This window comes from Pseudovirgaria hyperparasitica (assembly GCF_010093815.1).
Source record: "Pseudovirgaria hyperparasitica strain CBS 121739 unplaced genomic scaffold EJ05scaffold_5, whole genome shotgun sequence".
In the NCBI taxonomy this organism is placed as follows: Eukaryota; Fungi; Ascomycota; class Dothideomycetes; order Acrospermales; family Acrospermaceae; genus Pseudovirgaria; species Pseudovirgaria hyperparasitica.
The window spans coordinates 14,845-33,372 of record NW_022985553.1 but is presented as its reverse complement, the minus strand read 5'-3'; the positions used below and the strand labels follow the sequence as shown (position 1 = coordinate 33,372).

The 18,528-nt window shown below is 47.0% G+C and overlaps 5 protein-coding genes across 5 annotated transcripts; 2 read left to right on the top strand and 3 right to left on the bottom strand.

The window, feature by feature from the left end:
• Positions 1-674: 674 nt before the first annotated feature.
• EJ05DRAFT_498643 (uncharacterized protein) lies at positions 675-1,922 on the bottom strand (the record flags this gene model as incomplete). Its single annotated transcript, XM_033746714.1, has 4 exons — positions 675-1,000; positions 1,049-1,502; positions 1,561-1,665; positions 1,722-1,922. 4 exons carry the CDS (start codon positions 1,920-1,922, stop codon positions 675-677), a joined length of 1,086 nt encoding a protein of 361 aa, XP_033601880.1.
• Positions 1,923-3,417: 1,495 nt separating this feature from the next.
• On the top strand, positions 3,418-5,763 carry EJ05DRAFT_474537 (cytochrome P450). Its single transcript, XM_033743619.1, has 4 exons — positions 3,418-4,026; positions 4,082-4,425; positions 4,488-4,998; positions 5,059-5,763. Exons 1-4 carry the CDS (start codon positions 3,686-3,688, stop codon positions 5,483-5,485), a joined length of 1,623 nt encoding a protein of 540 aa, XP_033601879.1. The 5' UTR covers positions 3,418-3,685; the 3' UTR covers positions 5,486-5,763.
• EJ05DRAFT_536741 (uncharacterized protein) lies at positions 5,449-7,149 on the bottom strand. Its single transcript, XM_033749332.1, has 2 exons — positions 6,849-7,149; positions 5,449-6,801 (listed from the first exon to the last, which is right to left on the bottom strand). Exons 1-2 carry the CDS (start codon positions 7,065-7,067, stop codon positions 5,533-5,535), a joined length of 1,488 nt encoding a protein of 495 aa, XP_033601878.1. The 5' UTR covers positions 7,068-7,149; the 3' UTR covers positions 5,449-5,532.
• A 1,950-nt stretch (positions 7,150-9,099) lies between these two features.
• On the bottom strand, positions 9,100-10,723 carry EJ05DRAFT_474535 (cytochrome protein). The gene is made up of 2 exons (XM_033743618.1): positions 10,223-10,723; positions 9,100-10,174 (listed from the first exon to the last, which is right to left on the bottom strand). Exons 1-2 carry the CDS (start codon positions 10,717-10,719, stop codon positions 9,133-9,135), a joined length of 1,539 nt encoding a protein of 512 aa, XP_033601877.1. The 5' UTR covers positions 10,720-10,723; the 3' UTR covers positions 9,100-9,132.
• A 1,529-nt stretch (positions 10,724-12,252) lies between these two features.
• Positions 12,253-17,615, top strand: EJ05DRAFT_492255 (putative ABC multidrug transporter; the record flags this gene model as incomplete). Its single annotated transcript, XM_033746023.1, has 12 exons — positions 12,253-12,444; positions 12,502-12,664; positions 12,718-13,516; positions 13,564-14,227; positions 14,276-14,451; positions 14,497-15,149; positions 15,209-15,286; positions 15,337-15,887; positions 15,933-16,396; positions 16,457-16,832; positions 17,350-17,392; positions 17,584-17,615. 12 exons carry the CDS (start codon positions 12,253-12,255, stop codon positions 17,613-17,615), a joined length of 4,191 nt encoding a protein of 1,396 aa, XP_033601876.1.
• Positions 17,616-18,528: the final 913 nt, after the last annotated feature.

Below are 18,528 nucleotides of genomic sequence, written 5' to 3'. Positions count from 1 at the left end.
TGACAGTTTCTCGATTATTCTGTCCATCTTCTGGATCTTCCGTTCATAACACGGAAAACATCTACAAATATCTCCAGTATCCTTAGGGCTATAATACCTGACCACAACCATAGGCTACTCACACGGTGCCAACCAGACACGGCTTCCAGTTGTGATACCTTCCGCAGAGTCACCACAATCTATGCATGCTAGAAGTTATCTGACAAACGCCACACTAAAGTAGGCCGATACTCACCTAGTACCCTGAATTTGAAATTGTCTCTGCTTAATGTCGGTATCAGCCCAAAACTATTCCTCCCTAGTCTCTATAGCCATCAACCTCGCATTTGTAGGCCTGATTGAGGTCTTAACGAGTATATTCGGGAGTGACGACTCTTAGTCGTATTCAATAAGATGCGGTCAAGAATTATTCAGAATCCGCACTACCACAATTCCCTAGCCGTCTATGCGGCAAAACGAAGCTGATCTATATATGGAATTCACTGTAGAGTCGTGAGTGACATTACGGCTAATCTCATGTTTATGTAAGAGTTCAATGAAGTCTACTGGGCCTATGACTAAAGAAAGGCTGAGCCATGTCGATTGTAAGTTCGTAGAGAAACGGGAGCAATTTACAGTTGCTACATACGAGATCGTTATACATTAAACAATACACAATGATACATCCAAGCATCCTATAGAGACCGCATGGGGCCGTCAATGGGTACTAGCTCAACATCTGAGGAGCTGGAGCGATTAGTGTGATAAACTGTAACATCGGTTGTCTTGTTGATCACGCCAAAGGGAAGATGATCATTCTTCTGACTGCTGGAATCATGTCGCACGTATGACCCTTTACTGGCATGTCCACTGTCATACTGAACGCGAGTCCCGGATCCGTATTTGTTGCGAGCGCTTCTGAAGGTGCGCCGAAGGAAAGCGTGCATTGCAGGCATGCAAGCAACTACGATGAAGAGGTTACCCTCAGTGGCGCAGGTAATGAGGCCAGCAGTGTTATCATCTTTCTGTATCAGCAGACATATCAATAAGGAGAACGGATTAGACTTACAAGTCGGATTCGTGCTCTGAGCAAACCTCACGAAGCTCCACAGCCGGATGCAACTTACGATCGTTATGATAAACCCCACACAGAACATACTGATGATTTGCGCTTTCTTCTTTCTGCTCATTTGCAAAGCCAGCAGCATTGGCAGCGGTAAACTCAGAATGACCAGATCAAGCAAAATCTCAAATGAACCGCGTATGAAACCGAACAAGCGAACGTCCACCCCATAGTAGCCGACCATGTCTCCTTTCCAACCATCCCAGAAGTAACGAATTGGCGTAGATTGGAATATCATGGCGACTGTGTTGCCAATACCAAAACCGATCACCATTATGATGAGGACCCACACAGCCATGCGGATTTTTTTATTGACCATAATGCGAAGGTAGAATGCGAGGATTGAGAGCTGACAAAAACATTCGGAAAGCATGTAAGTGAAGTACGCGACGTAGAGAACCTGTCGATTTAGTGAGCTATCATACCTGGAGCTGAAAGGGCAGAGGAGGTTGCCTTACCTTCAAACTTGCGGTGATGTTATCAGGTGTCATTGCCCACATGTCTCGTCCGAATCCCATAACTCCGGCGGCGATGACAGGACCATTCATACCGATGGACAAGACCTAAAGAAGCGTCAGTTACTATGCATACCGTATATATGCAATCTTGCGAGACATACCCCAGAGACGCCGATAAGCAGATCATCCCATCCCAATTCTGCAGTCATGGATATCCCGCGATCGAGCAATCGAACGATGACCATTAATAAAGCCACGCTTCCTACCGAAGCTGACAACCCTATTAGGAGAGCACTTTGATCGCGTATCTTGATACCACATATCCCAAAGGTTTGATTTGTTGCTGCCAAAGTTTCGATCATTGTGCAGTTGGCATTATTACAGGCAGCGGAGACGGCTAGGAAATTTGCGTCAGAGCATAGGCAACTGAAATCATCTGATGCACAGGCTGAGGCTGATAGACTGGCCACTACACAACGTGACTGAAGGAATATTAGCGATAGATGAGACACCGAGATGAGTGAAACTTTACCGCACAACTTGGAAGTGTGTCGAGAAAGTCGTATGCACTTTGCTGTGCAACGACAATATGTACCGCTGCACAAAGCGTAAGGAATAGGCCGGCTGTCTTCATTTTCGTGATATTCAATGCCAACGTCCAAGGGCACCAATTGCATGAGATTGAAAACTATATCCAAGGACACAAACGCGGAGGTGTAGACCAATGCTAAATACTGTGATAATGAAAGACTGTTTTTTGTTGCCCCTGGACAGGCAAAGAGACCCTTGAAGCTCGAGTCGTCAGAATTCGTCCGTAGAACCCACAAGATTCTTTATCGAATCATGCGAACGTAGGGAATTGGGTATTAGTGTCGCTGCTGGGTTCAAGAGCGTGTGTACTGCCAAGAGAGTCGCTCTCCTGATCCTGGAATCCAGGCCTGTTGGCTGTAGGAGCACTCTTGTACGAAGTGACTAGTGATTTTGGAAGCATTGCTAAATCTCGCTTTATAGTAGAGTCTGCTGCTACGATCGATGGTGATGGACGTTTCGAAGTGGATCCAGCGTGGCGTCCCATTCAGAAGACGCCACAGGGGCACTAAAAGGGAATGGGTTCCCTGATCGTCGCTGTCTAAAACGCTTTTTAGTCGCCATAGTCTCTGCTATAACCAGTTCTGCGCCCACCAGGATTGATATGAGGATCGCTAGAATATGGTTGGCCATATTTCTTTTACGGCGCTGCTTTTGATAAGCTGCCACCACTTCTAGGTCAAGCAGGATCCCTGTCCTCCACTATCCTAGCCCAGTCTATCGGCATTAGCTACCAGCTCCGCGCACGGGTCCGGACAAGTCCCTAGTGCCGGACATTATGATGGCGAATTAATACACTGCCGAGTGTGGGGTGCGGAGGAACGGGGCGGCAAGCAGGGTATGGGGCGGCACGAACCCTTGTACCAGACTTTGTTTTGATGTAAATGGTGGGTCTGTGGGAAATTTTGTCCCGGGCACAGCTTTGACAGTGGGCAACGTGTATGGCTGGCGATTATGGTGTTGCTCTGGGCTATGGATAGAATTCCGTTGTAGCTACATTAAGTAAGGAATAGCTATGATCATTGTGCTGTTATGTGAGCCACACAAGATTTGTTAGTGGTTGCCGTGGGTCCTTGACGCCTCGTTCAAGCTCATTATCTTGCCAGCACACATGGTGGGGCACGCAACGCTCACAAACACTGAAAGTAGTTAGCAGCGGACGCAATGTATCAGCCGCCGGCACCATGTAAGAGGGGCTTTTCTGCAGAACATATAGTATCTGATCCAGTCTCGAGTCGCGGATCAGAGATGCTGCATCCGCCCTCTCCACCCACTGAAGTTCCATTCGTGCCTTTGCTCTTGGGAATGGAAGGCATTCCGTACGTAGGTTTTTGTCACAGTCCGGACCATTGTTCTGGGCCTTGCTCGCCAAGAGCCAACAGCATCTACACAGTGGAGCCCGTCGGTCGACTGCATGCAACAAGTTTCACACCTAAGCAGGCGTCGTGGTTCGATGATTACGCTCCACCATGTAACTGGAACTTTATACCTTCGTCCCTGCTGCCCCGGGGCCCGTTCGCCGATTGCTTTTTCCAATATGGCTGGCCTCATTGTTACGAACCTGCTTGTTTTTCTCGTTGTCGCCGGGCTGTACCTCGCCTACCGCGCATCAAGGTACTCGAACAAAAGCAGTCTGCCTTTGCCTCCAGGTCCGAGGGGTTTACCGGTTTTAGGTAATGTAAATGATTTACCAAAGCCAGGTGAGCTGGAATGCCACCACTGGCTCAAGCATAAGGAACTTTATGGTCCGATTAGCTCGATCACGGTGCTGGGCAATACTTTCGTGATCATTAATGACGCCAATATCGCATTGGAGTTGTTGAGGGACAGGGCGGCGGTCCACTCTGGTCGGCCGAATATGTTTTTCAGCAGTCAGATGTAAACTACGATACAAATTAGCTTCAGTATGCAATCACTGACCGCCCAAACACAGGATCGGATGGAACAATACGTTAGCTATGAGCGGGTATACGGAAGTATTCCGCCAGCACCGAAAGAATATCGCAAAGGTAGCCGGTTTAAGCACTGCTGTCTCTGTCTTTGATCGCGTGCAAGAAGAAGAAGCTGCACATTTCCTTCAGAACATCCTTCGAGCCCCAGAAGACCTGTTCGACCATATTGAGAAACAGGCTGGGGCTGTGATCTTGCGCATCACGTACGGCTACACACCGAAACACGATGGCAAGGATCCCCTGGTCGATATGGCGGTCAAGACCATGCATGAATTTGCAGATTCGACCGTACCAGGCAAATACCTCGTGGATGTTTTCCCGTTCTGTAAGTTGATCAACATGATGGAAATGCTTCTTTCAACGGTCCGGAGGCGCTAACAGTCATAGTGCGTTTTCTTCCGGACTGGGCTCCTGGCGCCGGATTCAAAGGCACGGCGCGTAGCATGGCTAAGCAGCTGCAAGAGACTACTGAGCGTCCATATGAGTTCGTGAAAGAACAAATGCGCAAAGGTAAGGCCAAGACATCCTTTCTCACTCAGGCTCTGGAGAACATCGGCGCCGATGCCCAGATGGAGCGCATACACAAGTGGTCCGCGTCGTCCATGTATCTGGGCGGTGCGGACACAACTGTATCATCCCTGATGACCTTCTTCCTTGCTATGATGGTGTGCCCAAACGTACAGAAAAAAGCACAGGAGGAGCTTGACCGCGTCATTGGCGGTGACAGGCTCCCCGTTAGCGCCGATAAAGGAACACTACCGTACATTGATGCTATTGTCAAAGAAGTCCATCGCTGGCATCCGGTCGCTCCGATGGCGCTGCCACATTGCGCCGATAAGGATGACAGCATCAATGGATATCGTATCCCCAAAGGCGCCTTGCTCCTTCCGAACAACTGGTGCGTGCATGATACTATCCATCTGTGCTCTGGGCACTCGACGTTCTGACTTGTTCCCAGGTGGTTCACCCATGATCCTACTGTCTACCAGAACCCAAGTCTATTCAAACCAGAACGCTTTCTCGCGTCACCAACACATACTCCTGAAGCGGATCCGCGCACTTGGACGTTTGGCTACGGTCGACGCGTCTGCCCAGGCCGTCACGTTGCAGATAACGCTTTGTTCGTCACTATTGCCCAAGCCTTAGCTGTATTTGATATTTTGAAGCCGGTAGACAGTAGTGGTAAGACTGTTGAGCCTGAGTTGAAATTCGAGCCCGGTGTTGTTAGCCACCCGATCAAGTATATTGCGATGGTCATGCCCCGAAGTGACGCAAAAAAGACCCTCATTATGCAGGCAGAGAAGGAATTCCCATGGGGTGAAAGTGACGCTGCTGCGCTGAGAGACTTCGAAGTGCGGAGTGCAGAGTCTTTCAAAGAGGTATAAAGAACTGTTAGAGATCTGTACAGGAACCATGGATGAACATTGATTTATCAGGTCGTATTGTCGTTGTTGATGTCATGCAGTAAGCGAACTATCACCTCCCATGTCGCTTTCCTATACACCCCATCGATCCAATAGTTGCCTTTTGCATCTTGGCCTTTGATGACAGTCAAGTATCTTGAATTGGGCCTTTGGCTTGCAGTCTCCAGTTGACCCACATACGATGGCTTGGTGAGTACTGGGTGTGCCCTGGCAGGGTCATTGTGATCACCATTACGCAGCGCACCGCTAAAATCAATATCAAAGAAGCGCGCCTGAGTCCAATTGGTGAAGGCCAATACCACTGCTGACGAGTCTCCTACTGCCGCCTCAGGCAGTCTCCCTTTTCGATACGCAGCACTGTTCATCGCCATGAGAGATTCTTGTTGAGGTTGTGTCGCCTGTAGATTCAATTCTTTACGAAAATGTGCAGCAATATAGCCTACAGATTTACTAGGGGATCCGCCTTTTGGTATCAATGTCACGGTCGCACTCAGCGCATTCCCAATGAAGATCTTATCAGGTGGAAAGATGTCTGGAAACAACTTACGGATTGATAGAGCACAGAATATGGCGACCGATCGTGTTGGAAGTGACGAAGCTAGTATACGAGTGACAAAGCCAACGATGATGTCGCCGTCGCTGAGGAAATGCGGCCGCGTAGGCGACGGTTCGGTACGCTGCATCTCTTCGAGCGCGAGTTTCTTCAGGCTGGTAATATGGGCTAAAGGAAGGCAGAAGGTCCTCCACTCGAAATCCCGATACCGGACAAGTTCCCCTGTAAGGCGACCTATCCATTTGACCTTTTGACGCGTACTCAATATGTAGTCGCAATGGGCCCAATCCTCGGGACGACCCCGGTGCTCCAGTGGTTCAAGAGGGTCAAAATCGAAACCATGCAAGGATTTGACTTCTGCATCCCTCTTTGCCATGACCAGACTCCACGCGTCTAAGAATGACCGTATGCCATTCACATCCGACATGATGTGAGGCCACGAGACAGCAACGGTAGTCGCGTCATCGAATGTCATAACACGAATAGCAAGAAGTGGAGTGTCCCCATTTAAGTAGTCACGCAGTCGTCTTGGCGCATCGTGATCAAAAATCAGAGGTCTCAAAGCGTCTGGTGAGCTTGCCACGAAAGCTTTGTCGAAGCGAGATGGAATCTGAGAACCAGCTACATGCTTCTCAATCGGGCATGCTGTCGATTCTGCGGACCAGAGGTATCCAGGTCTCTCAGAGCAAAAGCTGTGAGGAATGTGAAATTCCAATCGTGAGTTCTGATTCATTACTTAGCGCAAAACATAAGAGTAATAATGAAGCTGACCTTCTTCCGCACTCGCGACCCAAGCTTGTTCCATGTTGGAAATTGGAGTAAGCGATCAAGTGCAAGGCGCAACTTTGTCGTTTCTAACTTGTGATCAAACTTGAGGAGTACACTGACAACAACGCAGCGATTAATGAAAGTGTCGTCGTTCAATCCTAGTGGCACGATTCTTAGACACGGGTCAGTTCCTTCTGGCTTCCCGTTCTTATTCGAGGCCATGGCTTGAATACATAATAGTCAAGACACGAACGTATAGTAACGTGGCTGGTCAGGAGCTTTTATCTGCGAGCCTAGCCGTTAAACTTAAGTACATACTATCACAAGCTTCCGAGGTAATCAGTCGAACGTACCTTAATAACCGTTCGTAACTTTTTACTAATTGAATGTTACGTACTAGGTAGAACTGGCTGGGGGACGCGACCAGGCTTGGCTCTTGGCTGTTCCCAACCTTGGAACTCCCTCATCAATCCAATTCGTACAGCGACACGAACATGCCCACAGCCTCTTCGAAGCCACTAGATGGAAGATATATTCGGACTTCGCGCGTCTCTTCTTCCAAGGTTTAAGAGGTACTACCGAGTACCGCGTATCTAGGTGATTTACAAGGACGCGGATAGGAAGCGACTTTACTACTACCTAGGTAGGATCCATCTATAGGTCCTAAGCTAGACACCGCTGGCCGAGCCCCTCAACCTGGAATGCTCACAATTTCGTGTGGCGCAGTACCGAGTGATGTTATACTTTACCAGGACACAAGTAGGTGGAGGGTAATCGTACAGGTCATGGGAGTTGTTGATGCCTGAACAGTTGCAGCTGCAGCAAGGAAACTAGGCTATTTCGATTGACATCTAGCTCAAGCTGATGATGAGATTCCAGACTATACATCTACGCAGTGTTTCGTGGTCGTTCGGCACATGGATGGCTTTGATCATTTTATGCAACAACATGGCACAGCTCGAGATTAGTGGCTCTGTCATGGACGCCGACACTCCTTGTGAAGTGTAACGGCAGGGAGCTTGTGTTGTCTGCGCCCCGGGCACATTCGCGGTCCACCACCATACGGGATCCAGGATGCATCCATTCCATCCATATTGAACGTGGGAACATCTGCTGGTCCAGCTCGAGAAGAATCTTGATCCTCAGGGCGTGTCGGGATGATAGTACTATGAGGTCTCGTTCCTCACAGTCCGCTTGACGGATCCTTCGGAAAGACGCCGTTCCGAGGAATTCTCCAAGGTCCCAGTTGCAAGTCCTTTCGTGCTCCTACGCGGATCGTGACCAAACGACATTCAAAGCCGAAGAGTCTCATCGTAGACTGATCGAAGATAAGAGAGCTGAGAAGCTGCGACTGTTTGGGTTCTCCATCTTCCTGTGATGAAGCCGCATGCGCCTCTGCCAATACCGCATCGTGCAGCTTCTTCGATGATTACACTTCGTACAAAGTCTAGAAGACGCAGATGATGGCGGTAGAACTTGCACTGTATAGTTTGTCAGCTAACGCCCTGTAAAGCAACACCAATGCCAATTTTTCAGTCTACATTACAAGCGGCACAAGTGTTCGCCAAGGACCGAACGGAATGAGACTCACGCCCAAATTGCTCCTAAATCTTCTGAGGCTGTTGCTGCTAAGACACAACAGGTCCAGGGTCCAAGAGATTCAAGGCAAACGGAAGATGCAGTCTCCACGCAAATCTAACTTGAACAGGGCATTGGGATCGAATTCCAATCGAAAACAACTGAGGGTTCGCGATCAGTGATCGTCGGTTTGCTATCAGCAACGACATCACAGGTAAACTTATGATACATGTCTACTGCATAGCTAGCTTGAATAGGGCTGTATGACCGAGCCGGGGACGACTGAGGGTTCATGAACAGTGGTCATCGATTTGCTGTCAGCAAGGTGGCCACTATTCGTCGACAACACTCTCCGAGAAATTGATAAAATGTTGGAAGATACATGGATATGGGTGTAAGTGATGAACACTGTGGCTGATCTAGCGCGCTGGGGGATTCTACCTTCCGCGTCCGATGAACTACTGTGTAGTCCGTCGAGCGGTCCTTAGTACCTAGCCTGCCATTGAATCCGATCGGAAGGACGAACCGAGCTAGCCGCTAGAATAGGATGGATGGATCTCAGGAACCCCATAAGCTCCGCTACTTGCTGTGCTTACTCAAGGTTGTTTCGTATGAAAGATGCGGCGGAAAAAAAACATACCGGTGAGAGGAGAGATCTTTAAGAAGATTGATTGGTATGTTATGAAGCTAAGTGATGACCCTTACCAACCTATCCGTTCCTTACAAAAACCTCACATGGTAGACCAGCGGACGGGTGAGCGCCTCCACCACCTCCTTGAACTTGGTATGCCCGGGTACCAAATACAATCTTCTTGCGCGTGTTCTTATGAATCTTGTCCCACTCATCATACGCTGGCTTGATGTCAAACTTGCGAATTGTCATGGCGAGCGCGATGCGCATCTCCAGTGTTGCTAATGACTGCCCGATGCAATTACGGGGTCCAAATTCGAAAGGTCGCCAAGCACCCTTCACTGGGTGCAAAGGATCTTTTGGGTCCTCGATCAACCACCGTTCCGGGATGAATGCGTGGGGATCCTTCCAATATTTGGGATTCCGATGAAGCAGGAGGTGGATGACCCAAATACTGCAACCGTCGCTTGGGAACTCTCTGCCGTCATCGTCAGTGATTGAGACACCGGGAACACCGCCTCGCATCGCGGAAGCGGCTGGAAACAGGCGCCCAGCTTCTTTGATTACAGCAGATGTGTATGGTAGTCGGTTCAAGCATGTTGCGTCTTGTGAAATTGCGTTGTAAACGTCCGTTGAGCCAAAAACATTTTCGTGCTCTTCGCGGATCTTGCGCATCGCGTCGGGGCTTGTGCCAAGAAGGTAGTAGCAGTACAACAGGGTGCTGCTGGTTGTGTCGTGGCCAGCTACGAGGAACAACCGTATCTGAGCAGCTGCCACGTTTTTGAAGTTTCGGTCCAATCCTTTCGATGTAGATCTTTGAGTTTCCTTGGATTTCTTTGTCTCATTCAAGTAGTTCTGCAACGTCAGATACATGATGGACTTTGAGTTCGTTGTCTCTTTTGAGAGACTCTGATCTTCCAAAAGTTCGGAATATTGTCGGTCAATCTCAACTTCAATCAGATTGTTAAGTTTTCGGCTGAGATAGAATTGAACGAGCGGCCGCAATGGGTTATATCGTGTGAAGGGATTGAGGTCATCCCCGAATGAAGTCCATTCAATCAAAGTTCGCAAGGATGACGCCAGGGCATTCTCTTTCTGCTGGTAATGAAGCCGCGTATTGCTAAGATTTTCGTGAGTATACGGCTAGTGTTCATCTGAAAATACTTACAGAGCTACTGCTACTATGACATCCACAGTAAGTTTTAGTGTCAAGTCTTCGAGTTGAAATATGCTGCCTCGATGTGCTTTCTCCTCAAGGATCTCGCAAAAGACTTGCATTTCGGTTGCGATGGTCTTCGACAAGGTGAGTATGTGAGCGGGGCTAAATGCCGGATTGAGGATGGTACGCCACGGTTTCCAAGGAGTCTCTGGCATCGTGAAGAGGTTTGGGCCGCCCGTCAGATGCCAAAAGGCATCGGAAATTTCTTTGGGTTTGTCAAGGGCATGTTGTTGTAATTGATACCCGCTCGAAGGTGTAGTGGATATAAGCAGAGGCTTGGTGAACGGCCAAAGATCGATATAGAATACTCCTCCTGGAAATTCGTGCGCCATAGCAGCAATGGTAGTATTGATGGTGGAGTCTGAAGGAACGGTGTCCATGTATCGCTTCATTTCGAGCAAGTGTCCTGTAAGGAAGTTGTGTTTAGGCATTGGCTGACTTCGCATTAGGACTTTTCGTCAAGAAGCGAAGGTTGAACCTACGAGGCCAGCCTTCTGAAGCTTGGTAATGCGGCGCCTAGAGTGCAAAAGCTTTCGGATACCGGATACGATGAATGCGAGCCCGGCGACCAAGATGAAGAAAAGCACTCTCACAAGGTCGCCCATTGTGATATTTGTAATAGAGATAAGGGTTTTCGAGATTATGTAGAACTGCCCTCTTGACATGAAAAGTCAAGTAGTGCGAAATTAAGGTCAAAGGCGAGAGGAGGATCGATATTTCCATGTGAACGACGCATCTTTGCGGCGCGGGAACGACGTTACATCAGTCTGTCATACCCGCCCTCCCTTTCCAAACCGTGCCTTATTACCACAGTCTTGCATGTCTTCACATTCGACTAGTATTTTCGAGGGCAGCCCTCCAAACGCAACTGGCTGAATGTGGCTAGGTGACATCTGATGGCTTGGTGGCTCGTTTCTCCGATCAATTCTAAAGAATAGTTTCGACGCAATCGAAGTATTCTCTTTAGCTTTGGCATTATCCCATCGTTCAGTGTTAAGAACGGAGCGGCTGTATAAGAAGCACAAATCCGCCAGACCCTTACGGCAGACAGTGGACGACATCTTCAGAACAGACGTTCACAAGATGAATCCTAAAGGATTATGGATCCCAACAGACTATTTGCTTCTATTCCATTAGTACCGATTGACGACCCAATGTAGCAATGGAAGATCGATCGATCATGCGGGGAGAATTCATAGATCGTAGTTGGACTCATCGCTGGCATCGCTATCTTGCTGAGCTTTGCGAGGATCATACCTCGCCTCAACGTTATGCATTCGTGCTGTCAGGGGCAGCAAGTTTGTTGGCCACTACTATCGTATTGTATCACTTCAATCATCAAATACTCGTTCACCGAATCCGTCATGCTAGATACTACCGTGCAACTATCTATACCTGAGCTCTTGCCACTTCTGTCCTTCTTGAAGTGGTATTGCATCATCTTGGCTCTCGATTGAGCTGCAACATTCGCTGCAATATCCTCATTCGCGGCTCTCTTTCGACATGTGAACCGTAACATTTACCGTGGCCTCAACATCAAGTACAAAATTTTACATTGGTTATAGTGTGAATATTCTGCATGGGAGGACCTGTCGCAGGGAAGAGAGGAGGGGGGAAGGGGGGGGATCAAGGGGAGATGTAACAGTCCGGTCAACCTTGGGAGTCTGTCTGGAGGCAGGGCCCTGGCTAACGATTTCCTTTCGTCTTGGTTTCACCAGGTGTCAGGGGTGTCATTCAGGGTTTTGAAGTTTCCGATGCATGTGATGGTAGATAAGTGCCACTTAGGTAGGAGTTATGCCCTTTCAGCTACTTCCTTACGTAAAGAGGACCTTGCCTATACAACTCTTTCGATGCACTAACAAACCCTCTTAGGCTTTCATTCTCAGGTCCTCAAATTCTTGTATTTTCTCCAAACATACTTTGCTACTCTTTTAGCATTCTACCCTCCTCTATTCTACCCGACCAGATTTCGTGTCAACATGACCAAATCCCAACCTCCTGCTGCCTCGAAGCTCGACCCTCTCCGTGATTCTTTCGATGCTCAACTTTGGTTTGAGAATGTGCAACGCTTGAAAGAAAATACGAGTGGTCAGTCGAGCAAACGCTTGAGCGTGAGTTTTTCTCGACTAAGCGTGTTCGGCTCGCTTGGCCTTCAAAATTGCCAACATACGGTTTTGAGTTATCCGACCCTTTTTTATCATCGTTGTCTTCAGCTGGTTTCGAAGAAGACAAGGGTTCAGATTCTCCATGACTTTGAAGGGGTGGTCCGGAGCGGCGAGATGCTACTGGTCCTTGGCAGACCAGGAAGCGGCTGCTCAACGCTGCTCAAATCTCTAGCTGGTGACAGGAATGGGATAAATGTCGATGCTCAGGCTAGCCTTAACTATCATGGTAATGCCCTCCAGCTCTCCAGCTCTCCAGCTCTTCTAAACTTACTGGACTAGGTATTACATCAGATCAGATGAGGCGCCTTTTCCCAGGGGAGATGATATACACTGCCGAAGAAGATGTTCACTTCCCGGAATTGAGCGTTGATCAGACTTTATCTTTCGCTGCACGCGCGAAGACGGCTCTTTCGCCACAGGTAGGCAAATCCGTTTTGGAGTGGTCGGAACACCTCAAAGCAGCTCTCATCACTTTGTTCAACTTGGAACGAGCATCTAGTGTTCTGATTGGCAATCATGTCATTCGAGGAGTGTCCGGCGGCGAACGGAAACGCGTTAGTATTGCAGAAGCCATCCTGAGCTGGGCTCCATTCCAACTCTGGGATAACAGCACTCGAGGTCTTGATAGTTCTACTGCTCTCTCATTCGTGCGTGTACTACGCTACTATGCGACCTCGTCAGGTGGCTGTATCATAATGAGCATATATCAAGCCTCTCAGGCGATCTTCGACACTTTCGACAAGGTAATTTTACTCTATGAGGGTCGACAGATATTCTTTGGGACGACTAACAATGCAAAAACGTACTTCGAGGAGTTGGGGTTCAAATGTCCTAAGCATGTATCGACAGCGGATTTCTTGACGGCAATCACACATCCGGCTGAGGCGAGACTGCTTGCAACCCCAGACACTCCATCGAGTCTTCTCCGGAGCCCGACGCAATTTGCAGAGCACTGGGAAAGAAGCTCTAGCCGCACGAAGCTTCTGCAGGACCTGCAGACCTATGAACACGACTATCCGATCGGATCCGGCTGTGCTACATTCACCCGGAAAATACATGCAGGGAAGGCCAGTAAGATGTAGTTAGATCAGACGTTCTTGAATTTATTCCTAATTGGCATTACAGATCAAATTCGTCGCCATATACAATATCTCTCCTGTCTCAAATACTACTTTGCATACGTCGCGCCTTTCAAAGACTATCTAGAAACATCTCGCCGGCATTAAGTGGCACTTTCGGGAATGTTGTGATGGCCGTCATTGTTGGAAGCGTATTCTTGGGTCAGGACTCTACGACAGCAAGCCTGGACAACCGTAGCGTCCTAATATTCTTCGCTGTACTCTTGAACGCGTTTATGAGTGCTTTCGAAGTCCTCACTATCTGGGCCCAGCGTCCCATCGTGGAGAAGCAAAATCGATATCGTTTCTATCACCCATTTGTCGAAGCGGCAGCGGCGATGATCTGCGATATCCCTAACAAAGTCTTCACTTCTGTCTGTTTCAACCTTGCCCTCTACTTCATGACAAATCTCCGAAGGACCCCGGAGGCCTTTTTCATCTGGTTTCTCTTTTCATTCACATGCTTCATCACCATGTCTATGTTCTTTCGCATGGTCGGCTCTTCATCTCGTACTATCGAACAGACAATGGCTCCCGTAGCTATTTTTATCCTCAATTATATTATCTATGCCGGATTCATAATTCCGGTCGGGCTCATGCATCCATGGCTAAGCTGGATAGCCTACATCAATCCATTGTCATATACCTATGAGGCTCTGATGATAAATGAGGTTAGTTCCAACCAGCACCGAAGCCTGCTATTCTAATACGAGTCCTAGTTCTCTGAGCGTCGATTTGACTGCGCTAGATTTGTGCCTTATGGACCCTCATACGAGGGTCTAAGCCCATTGGACAGGGTATGCGCAACGAATGGCGCCGTTCCAGGTCAGAACTGGATCGATGGTGATTCCTTTTTGGCTCTAAACTACGACTTTCGTGCTTCGCATCTTTGGCGGTCAGTAAATTCCTTGTCCATTTCTCAATTGCTTACGTATCATAGGAATCTGGGTATCATAATTGCCATGGGGTTTGTATTTTGTGTGGCTCATCTATTTACATCAGAGAAGATTCTGGCGCAACGCTCCAAGGGCGAAGTGCTTCTATTCAAGAAGAGGAATCAGGTCTACAAGTCGCGAGGAGCTGATGAGGAAAGACCCGCGATGCTTCGACTCCCAGTAGCCACGTCACATGGGCGCGTCAATCCAAGTTCAGAAGAAACTACAGGACCCACCTTCGTCTGGAAAGATCTTTGCTACGAAGTCCATCATCGAAACACCACCAAGAAGATCATCAACGGCGTTGACGGCTTCATTCGGTCCGGCTGTCTCACAGCATTGATGGGAGCAACTGGCGCTGGTAAGACGACGCTGCTGAACGTGCTTGCGAATCGAGTGTCGCCAAGCGACGTACGTGGTGACATATTGGTTAATGGTAGCCCTCGAAGCACATCAACACAACGGAAGATTGGGTACGTACAGCAGGATGATGTTCATCAACCTACAAGCACCGTACGAGAAGCTTTAGTATTCAGCGCTATGCTGAGGCAGTCTGCTATTACTCCGCAAGCCGAGAAGATGGAATACGTTGACTATATTGTCCATATTCTCGAGATGGAAGCATTCCAACACGCAGTTATTGGCGTTCCAGGGCAAGGTAGACTTCGCAAGCTTAGTCCTCGGATGTCAATCTCATGGTTACTAAAATGTCACCAGGCCTGAATATTGAGCAACGAAAACGTCTGAGTATAGGCGTTGAGATGGTAGCGAAGCCCGAACTGCTTTTATTTCTTGGTAAGGTCACGCAGTTGGAGATGCATATCAAATTGCTTAGTAGTGCATAGATGAACCAACGTCTGGTCTCGATAGTCAATCTGCATGGTCGATCTGCCAACTGTTGCGAAAGCTCGCTCATGAGGGCCAATCAATCATGTGTACGGTTCATCAGCCATCAGCTCAGATTCTGCAGCAGTTCGACCAAATCCTGCTTCTTGTTGCTGGAGGCGAGACAGCGTACTTTGGTGAAGTTGCGAGAATGACAAGTTATTTTGAGCGGCACGGTGCACTGAGCTGTGGAAGCGATCAGAATCCTGCCGAATGGGTGGTTGATATAATAGGATCGACCGTGAAGAATCTGGACAGCCCTAATTGGGCACAAATCTGGAAGAAATCAGCAGAATATAGCGATACACGGCGCTTCCTGGACACGATCAGCGCGCAGCCGGGTGGCGCTGATACCGAATTCCGTACAGAGACCCAGCAGCGGCTTCAAGATCAGTCAGAATACGCTTCGCCTTTCAAAACGCAGTTATATTATGTTCTCATGAGGACTTTCCAAGAGTACTGGCGCAGCCCTGTTTACATATGGTCTCGGTTCGTGCTATGCGTCGGCACTGTAGGTGAAAAAGCATACTTGTTATCTAGATGCTAACTGTTATAGGCTTTCTTCATCGGTTTCTCGTTCTGGGAGAGCCCCTCAAGTATCCAAGGTCTCCGAAACTCTATGTTCTCAACGTTTCTCTTCTTCATGAGCTTTAGTCAAGTTATACAGCAAATTATGCCGCATTTTGTTGAATCGAGAGCTCTGTTCGAGGCGCGAGAGGGACCATCGAAGACATACTCCTGGACTACTTTTATTTTGTCCCAAATTATTGTCGAGATACCCTGGCAAACTCTCATGTCTGTGGGCGCATTTGTTGTATGGTACTTCCCGATCGGCTTTCAAAATGGTATTGAGGACGCCGCAGAACAACACGAGAGAGCGGGTATCGTAATGCTGTTTGTTTGGGTGTTCTATTTGTTCACTAGTACATTCGCCATCCTTGTCATAGCAGCTGTCGAGCACGCTGAGATGGGAGTGAACCTTGCACAGCTCTTCTTTTACCTCATTCTTATCTTTTGCGGGTAATTATCCCCATTAATCCTTAGCTCCGAAGTTACACTGCTAACTAGCATTGATAATAGGGTGTTAGTGCCATTCGGAGACCTGCCAAGCTTTTGGAAGTTTATGTACCGCGTATCGCCACTGACTTATCTCGTTTCAGGGATCTATTCGTCTTCGATGGCCTTCAAACCCGTGAAGTGCTCCGAAATTGAAGTCCTGCAGATCCCTAATCCCTCAAACCAAGAATGCTCGGATTATCTAAGTCCATTCATCAAGACATACGGGGGATATCTCATCTCGAACGACTCGCGCGGCTACGCTTACTACCAGCTTGCCGACACCAATTCATTTCTACAGGCGTTAGAGATGGATTACGCTAGCCAATGGAGTAACTTCGGATTACTTTGGGGGTATTTGGCTTTTAATATCATCGCGACCTTCGCTATCTATAGACTCGTGCGTGTAAAGTAATAGCATGGTTAAATAGCTAGTTAGAAAGGTATATTAGAGAAACCTCTTCTATTCTATAGTATCTAGGTATTCTAGACCCTCTATTAAGGTCCCGCTACTTCTAATATTATCTATACTACTTCTAAACCTTACTCTTAGTATCTTCTATTCTATAAGATCTACTATAATAAGCTATATTAGTAAGAAAGTAATTCTATAGATAGATATATCTATATAGTAGACTAGAATCTAGATCTAGCTATATCTAGAGAAGTTCTTAAAAATAAGAAATAATAATAATATTTTTAAGAGAGTATTCTCTTATAAAGCTTATTAAAGTATACTATAGTATATTATACTAGAACTCTAGTATAAAGATTATAGATATAGAATAGTAGTCTAATAGATTATAGAAGGATTTAGAGATATATGTTAGAATAGGAACTATAATAGATCTATATAGACCATTCTAATCCATGTAGCCACGTAGTAGCTAGAGCTAGATTAAGTTAGCTAAGTTAAGCGAGGTCACTATATAAGTGGACCGTATAAACCGATTCCTACTCGTTAGGAATTAACCTTATATAAGAGTAAGATTACTCTATAAATACATTTCTATATCTCTCTATGAACTATTAGACTACTATCCTACGTCTTTACTCTTTATATTTTAATTCCTCTCTATATAGCACGATGGTAGCTTATAGAGATAGCTTCTACTACGCGCTATAATACCCGTGGTACTACCTTATATAAGAGACTCTCTCTAAATCTAAACGAAGAGAATAGTCTCCCTATAACCACCTCTACTAATAAGTATACTCTATAGGCTATCGTACTAATAACTAGTACGGTATTCCGTATAACCATAGAAGATTACCTAGATAATAAGGAAGGAGTCTATTATACTCTATCGCGGTCTAGTTTATACTATACTAGACCTATCCTTACTATAAGACTAGACCCTATTAACGTTAACGAATTAATTTATTAGAACCGACTAACGTTAACCACGCCTTATAATAATATATATACTAAGCTATATACGGAGAGATAGCGTTAGGCTTAGCTCGAGTAGTAACTTCGCGAACTTAATAAAGCGTAAGAACGAACTACTAGACTTAAAGCCGTACTACGCGCTTTAGTACTAGTAGTAACTAACCTATACTAATATAGACTAACTTAAGCCGAAATAGTCTAACTAAGTCTATTACTATCCTAGTTACCTTAGCCTAAGAAACTACCTTACTTCGACGGTAAAACTAGAAGGAGCTTTTATAAATAGGCTTACTAGTATAGCCGATTCTTCCACCTATTCACGAACGATAGTAATAAGATTAGGTTCGCATAGAACTATCTAGACCTAACGCCATCTGAACGTTAGATGGTATATTAAATTAAACACCCTAAGGATACGTATTGTAAGAATAGGGTTATTGAATAGTAGTATAGTTAGATAGAACAATGGGGTGTATTCTATCATAGAACGAATTACTACCGAACCCTTTCGGTAGGAATCCGAGAGTATATATATAAAGGGACGCTAATCTATCTAGTATGTAACTATTTACCGCCCTTCACGTTACCTCCTAACTCTATTAGCTAAGGTATATATAGGTCGGGTCCTACCTAAGGCTAAGTCCTAATAATTATCCCTTCCCTCTAGGAAGCTACCCTTAGTAACCTAGATTATTACCTATCT